This window comes from Schistosoma haematobium, chromosome 1, assembly GCF_000699445.3.
Source record: "Schistosoma haematobium chromosome 1, whole genome shotgun sequence".
In the NCBI taxonomy this organism is placed as follows: Eukaryota; Metazoa; Platyhelminthes; class Trematoda; order Strigeidida; family Schistosomatidae; genus Schistosoma; species Schistosoma haematobium.
The window spans coordinates 16,337,517-16,345,428 of record NC_067196.1 but is presented as its reverse complement, the minus strand read 5'-3'; the positions used below and the strand labels follow the sequence as shown (position 1 = coordinate 16,345,428).

The 7,912-nt window shown below is 31.9% G+C and overlaps 1 protein-coding gene across 1 annotated transcript; it reads right to left on the bottom strand.

The window, feature by feature from the left end:
• Window positions 1-230: 230 nt before the first annotated feature.
• MS3_00003625 (uncharacterized protein) lies at window positions 231-6,910 on the bottom strand (the record flags this gene model as incomplete). The annotated part of the gene is made up of 4 exons (XM_035732699.2): window positions 231-628; window positions 2,693-3,011; window positions 5,822-6,055; window positions 6,791-6,910. 4 exons carry the CDS (start codon window positions 6,908-6,910, stop codon window positions 303-305), a joined length of 999 nt encoding a protein of 332 aa, XP_035586003.1. The 3' UTR covers window positions 231-302.
• Between the last annotated feature and the right edge of the window lie 1,002 nt (window positions 6,911-7,912).

Below are 7,912 nucleotides of genomic sequence, written 5' to 3'. Positions count from 1 at the left end.
GGTCTTTGATTTAGACTAATATAAGTAATAATTTCGTTGTGATAGGCTGGGTGAAACTAGTTATATCAAATATCTGTGTTCAAGATGAAATTATAAACAAGGCACATGATTAGATGAAGCTAATAATACGCTTTGTTAATGTCGTAGCTGATATATCTCAAGGATATTTATATATCTGAATCTGATGACGGCAGAACATAACACGTTGTAAGTTTCAAAAAAATGAGAAGGAATTCACAAGTAATTATTAATAATTAGCAGACAAAACTATATAGTCTTAATTTACATATGGAATTTTATGTCTATATTTTTGGAATTGGTGCTCTAACATATGATTCAATATAACCTGCTTGTATTCCACGTTGAACTTTTACATATCCATTATCACCCCATTCTTTACTCCATGAATTTGCACATAACCAATAAGGTGTTTTTCCTTCATAACCCCAACCAATTATTCGTAAATTTATCCAACCTAAATTACTTGATCTAGGTGTTGGTAAATAAACTCCTGATTTATAGATCAAAAAATCTGTTTTCACAAAAATGCTTGCTATCACTGGACCATTCATTAAAATTTCTTTTTGAATATCCTCTTGATTATCATAAACATTATAAATTTGTTCACCTAACAAACATTATATGACAATTATTAGTATTGAGATTCTAAAACAATTGGTTAACACTTGTAAAACGATAAGAATATTATATTATTATTAAATGATGATGGGTTTGGGCATCCGGGCAGTATCACAGCCCTCACACATATCAAATGAGATTTGTGTGGCGCATATGTATTTGGTGCCTCCTTGTACCAATATCTATGTGTTAAAATAAATAAAGTCTGCTTTCTTTTTATTATATCCCAATAGGTAGAAAAAAATTGTATTTCTAACGCTTCATGATTTAATATAATCCAATTCTTCAAAGTAAATGAATTTATTTACTTGTTTGTTTATCTTACTATTGTTTGAATTGTTAGTTCATTTTGAAATTGTTTTGTCGCCACATGCAAATCGTTGAATATTTAATGCATTGAACGTAACAATTTCATGGTGATCAATAGTCGTTTCAAGTTGTGGATGGTCTTGTTATTTCATTATTGTTTTTTTCATGAGGAGAGATTTTGAAACAGTTTCACACTTCATCTCGACAAGAAATTGAAATTTGACTACAGTTAATAAGTAATTAGTGAGGTTAATTTTATCTTAGCTAGTTAATAGGCAGTGGTTCCTACACTATTCTCTTTTCTGGTGTTGATTGATTCATAGTTTAACTCTTAGTTCATTTATCTTTTAGTCATTTCGTTTATAGTTAGTAGTTTATTCTTGTCGATCTACTCGCTTATTATTATTATCAAGCTGACGGTTTATACCAGCGTTCCACGCCTAACCGTTGGAACTGATTGGTCGACGTTTAATAATACCATTTAAACTTCAATCAATTTCTGATACAACGCAACGACCATCCATTCTTGTTGAGTACAATTGTTTCATTCCCGACGTATCTGTATTCCACCATTTACGATTAATAGATCTTGATAATTGTCCTATCCCACTAAAAATGTTGCGTTAGTGAGGTAAATATTTGTAACTGTTTAATATGAAAGTACTTGGTCATAAGTCTTAGTTAGGTAAATGATAAGGATTAACTTTAATCGACATTTACATACAAATATTATCATTTAGAAACTAATAGGTTTTTCGCTAAGCACTGCCGCTAAACATTCAATTAACAAAATACGAATTCAAAGTTAGCTTGGTAATCCTTACAAGCAATCTCATGATTCCAACAACATCGTCAAGGAATTCATAACAAATAGAAAAGTTCTACCATACATTGGGTAGAAAAATATCTCTTATATGGATTGTTAACATGTGAAAACCATGTATAGAGAAGTAGTCAAACTTAAATTAAATGAATTTAATGTGTCATTTCTTTAGATTAGGTACAGTACATGTCTATATTAATTGGTATTTAAGAATTTTAGTAAAAATAAAATAATACACAACTCTTCAATAATAAACCCTAGTGAGAGAATCCAACTAGAAGAAAACTTAACACTGAACGTAGGACAACTGTATATATGATAAGCGGTGTAACCTTGAGACACATGACCAAGTTAACAAACTGTAAGTGACAACAATCAGTTAGTAAGTGGCATAGGTTGTGAAGGAAAATTATACTCGTAACTATTACTACATAAAAAGAACTATCACCCTTCTTAACAAAGTAAACGTCAATACATAAGAGTAAGATATTTGGTGGTATATATTTTGTAGTCACATTTACTTTGCATTTTAGTTTTATTAATGAATATTTTAATGGATAATAATATACTATTATCACCCGTCTATTCACTGGGATATTATTAAGTGACAATTGTAAGCTTTACTAATCAAAACCATAGGTTTTAAAACAGTTCAGTTTAAATCTAGACTAAATGTTTTATTTATTTTAACACAGATATTGGTACAATGAGGCACCAAATACATATGCGCCACATAAATCATTCGGTTTGTGTGAGGGCTGTGATACTGCCCAGGTGCCCAAACCGAAATGATACATATAAGTCTGAAACCAAATTAAGAAGTGATCACTGGAAAATGTGAATTATTTATCCCTTTTTAAATGATGTATTCTTTAGAACTTAAAATGTAACTGATAAACATTGCTTGTTTAATATTCTTACCATAAAACTTATCGTCTTCGTATGTCTTATTATAACCATCTTGACATTCGCTCGTACACAGTGGGAACTCATAATTCACGTCTTTGCACTCAGGATATTTTGAAAAAGGATAAGGTTGGCAGCCACTTTGATCTTCATATGACCCACCGGTAACAATACCATTTACAATCCAGTACATTAAAACTTCTATTTCATTTCCATGGGAACACCCTGGGCTAAAACCACAGCTTATAACATCACGAGCACTTAGTTGTACAGAAACTCTACCATTTGAATAAATACAAATTCTATCACTAATTGAGTCTACCGTTGCGAATGCCTATAGTAAATTAGTAGAAGTTTAAAATTAAAAATTTAAGCAAGAAATTACGGCGACATCTATAATATGCAAATGAGCTTAAGACTTAGCTTTTTTTATTATAAACACTACTCTTTTTCTGTGTATTACTTTATATTAGTTGCCAAAATCCAGTAACTAGTTTTAATTCTAATAACCTTTGAGAATATATGATCGTGTAATAGTCCTGAGTATTTATATAAACTAGTAACAGTCACATATCCTCTCAACACTTACTGCAAGTACTTGCGGTTTCTTAAACCTAACAGCTTCCATGTTTGTGTGCCGTTTGTCTCCATTTGTCGATAGTCATTATTGATGTTAGACACAGCTACCAGATGTCATTTACTCTATCATAATTTGTAATTAATCCTAATGTTCTCTTCCATATATACAGACAAATTAACTGAAACAGAATACTTGGAAGTAGATATTTGGACGTAATTCACATATATTTTTCAATGTTAAACCGTTCTCTCAATGAATCTTTGTTTTGAACTTGGATTTCATGTGCATTTCAGTTGTGTGGTTGAGCGTTTCGACAAGCTTATTATATTCTTCTCTTAATATGAAAAACCGGACAATTAAATAGTTGTATCTGATCACAAATTCCATCAATAAATACTAAACAATTGTAGTTTCTTTAAGCTTAATTTATCCAATTACATCCTGCTATGGTATAAGGTGAACAACTTTTCAGACCTAACTTTTTCAAGAGCTTTTTGGAGTTGTCTTTCGTGCATATAATATTATGTATCAGCCTCTTAATAAGAACAAGCTGTTTCGTCGATGTAGTTTTGTCACAGATTGAACTTAGGAAAAAGTGAATTGTCATAGTATAACTAACTAACCGAATGTTATCTTATTCACACTGAAACATGACGATCCTGAGTACGTTGGTATGAGAAGTATTGATTTGCATATCAAAAGAGTCTTGGACCGAATCGAAATATTTGTTCAGTAATCGTTGACTAGCTTTAATGAGAAACAGTCTTCAAAAAAAGTATTATAAATCTCCACTTATCACTTGACAAATAAAGTAATATGAATGTGAATTATGGAAGGAAATTACTTTAAACAAAACCAAAAAATTCCCAGTTTAGGTACTGAGAAAATATTTTAATCAAATAGATAGAAGTCAAAAAACATATTCGGGAAAAATCTACTGAATTAATTGATTATACAAATGAAACAGTAAAACTAACAAGAGATTCAGAGTTCTAATGAGAGGCCGTTACCAGTGGAGTTCAACCAGGTCTGTTGTGAGATAGGAACTCACTGAAGACAATGGTGTACGGTGGCGCAACTCCGTGGATTCGTTGAAGTTAGATATTAACACTGTTGGATGCCGGCTGACCGGTCTAGTTGGTTAAGCGCCTGGCGCGAGACTGATGGGTCCTGGGTTCGAATCTCGCGGGGGGGTCGTGGATGCGCACTGCTAAGGAGTCCCATACTAGGACGAAACGGCCGTCCAGTGATTCCAGGTTTTCCATGGTGATCTAGCTTCAAATGACTCATGATTTCAACCAGTGAAGATTCAGATAAATTCATAATATTTATTTCACTTCCTTATCGTATGTCCTTTTGCCAGAGAAATAAAGGACATATAGTTTCCTCCTTACTTTTAATTACCGACTTTGTTGTAAGATCAAATATCTAATGATAGATCACCTCAAAGTATTTAAATAAATAATAAGAAATTTCTGAGATCAATATATGAATACTAATGGACAGTAGTTACAGTCTTGTTACAGATCTCATTATAACCATGAAAACATCAAAGTTTCAGTAAATGAGACAGTTTACTTAGTTATTCTATAATAAATTTACTAGGTAAAATATCTTTGGTTTTTTATCTTTTGGAAAACAGTACTAAACAACCAATATTTATGGTAACAATTCACTCAAAATGGAATCTTACATCCTCTAGACAAACATCCCATTTGTTAGCTATAATTCATAAATAAAATGATCAATAACATCTGTTTAAATGCCCACCACTCAGTCTCACTCTGATCTTGATTTGATCCATCTTCAGTTAATTACCAATCAATAAAGATTGTACCCATCAGACTTTACTCTGATATATAATAATATTTATGTGCATATATGAAACCAATAAATTGATCAGGGTAGATTATGAGTTAGTGAACAAAAATGAAATAGATTACATAACTAAACATAATGAGTAAAATGTACGAATTGATAATGTGACGGTAAGTGTACTAGTTATGATTAAAACAATAAAGAATTGAAACAATTTTTCACAACTATATTCACTCCATAGTTTTATACTAATTATAGTCATTTATATTCCAGAAACAGATAATGTATTACTGGTCAATTTTTACCTGTTCTGATAGCAGTTGTTAAGTCCAGGCTCTGCTGTTAAACAGTATTATAGAACGCGTTTGAAAAAGATTTCTTTATATAAAATAAGTCCTACACCATTTTGAACCTTTGAGGAGAAATGGTAAGTCGATTAAAAGCAAAGAAGCGTTTCAGCCAAATCTTACTACTCTACTCATAGCCCACTACAAAGATTTTAATTTAACGAAAAATGGATTATGTGGTGTACAAAGAGGTAAAACTGTACGCAGTTTGTTTAGGCGACGTTGTCCTTAAACTGACAGTTTTCATGGCTTACTACTGAACCAAAGTTTTATATTTGTCATGGTCATATCAAGATTTGTCCTTCAAAGTTTACTGATGATTAAACTTCCACACTGATAAATGCACACGTTATTCATAAGCGTTTATATAAAGAAAAATGAGATACGTTTCAGACTTACCCAATCTGCTCTACAGCAACATTCATCATGAATGTTTTTGATAGTTGAACAGTTTACCCAATGGTCTCTTGCATCAAATGAATGAGGTATAACCATATCCATATTTCTATGGGAAATTGTTTGAATTTGTTTTCCACCTGAATCCTTAATTTTAATGTTATTTCTAAACAATTTTTGAGTATCTTTTAAGTTTCTGAAACGACTATTAATTCCTGCTTTCCATCCAAAGCCTGGCTAAAAAAAAGAATCAGAATGATGGATAAGATGATATTCGAGATTTTGGGGCGAGACTATAATTTATGGACGACCTTTGAGGGACGTTAAAGTTGCCTTGAGAATATCAACCTACTGACTAGGGCTAAATAATGATTTTAAACCAGTGTGAAGGATAAGGATTGTGATTAACAGTTGACGGTTAAGGTTAGGAATTAGATTCAAGGTTTTCATCACGAACTAACATCAGCTAAAATGTTAAAACTCTATTTAGCCAAATGGATGAGTGAATTTCGCGCTAAAATCTGAAACCTGTTACCTTATACCTGATTAGTTCGTCCATGAATTATAGTCTCGCCGATTATGATCCTATCTATAAAATGTATGGTTGTAAACAGTTGTTTAATAAATGATAATCTCAGTGGTTGAGATCATGAGTCAATCGAAGCTAGACCACCATGGAAAACCTGGAAGGACTGGATAGCGTTTCGTCCTATTGTGGGGCTCTTCAGCAGTGCGCATCCACGATCTCGCCCCTCGCCACACTGTAGGTCCTAGGTTCGAATCTCGTGGGGGGGCGAGATCATGGATGTTCACTGCTGAGGAGTCCCATACTAGGATGAAACGGTCGTTCAGTGCTTCCAGGTTTTCGATGATACCCTAGCTTCAATTGACTCATGAATTCAACTATTAAATTACTATAATATCCACAAAAACCCTTTCCTGAAAATAAAGAATAGTTCACGAATTACCTACATTTTGATTCACATATTCAATCAATTTTTCAAACACCGGTTCAATATGTTCATTCTCCAAAACATTTACTTCACAGTTACAGACAATGTTCAATAATAGTAAAAATATAAAATAAAACATAATTAAAATGACAGTAAGTGAATAATGTCATAGTATATATATATATATATATATATATATATATATATATATATACATATTTGATGATTGTTTCTTTGTGATTTTTGATCATACTTAAAGTGTAAACCAAGTGTGTGTGTGTGTATTATCAAGATTTAATTGTAAATTTCAAACAACAACAATAAAAAAAAATTTTTTTTCAGATTCTGATCCGATTTTTAGAACTATGATCTAATGTATAGATCTCAAGTTACCTGAGAAAAAAAAAGTGGAACATGAATAGGTTTTAGTGTCCAAATTAAAGGACAAATATATTTAAAAATAATCCTATTCATTTTTCTCATATACACTATTTGGCTTAATGTATGTATCATCAATTAATTTGTTGAAATATATGCTAATAAATCATGTTAAATGATATATGATATGGATCGATGATTTTGATCTGGAAATTTTTAAGATCTGAATTCAAACGTCATTTCATATATTTTCTTTTGCCAATAACGTAGATAAATCACTCAATATTATTCATAGATTATTGTTGTATCCCGATAAGAATAATGAATGGTAGTTTTTGGGATCCATTTATGGACCGATATTATGAGTATATTTTTATCGTATAATTGTTATGTAACTAAGCTGTTCATGTCCCTCTTATTATGAGCTTTATTTTGACCTATGAACTATTATTATACGATTTACCATTCATGAACTATTCCCCGACTGTTAATCGCGACCTCCCTCATTTACAGCCACATCTGACTAATTCTTGTACAAATGTTGTTTCATATTTTATTGGTACATTGTGGTCGGTTTGATTGGTATATAAACTCAGTATGCTTGAAATATAATGATTCATATCTCAGAGGCCGAGACTTGCGTTTTGGACTTAACTGGTTGGGCTAGACAGGAAGCAGGGCCAATCAGAACTCTAGACTGCTCATACGGTTTTACGAGTCATTGATTCGATCGATAAGTCACTGCTCTCCAATCAGCGGTCAA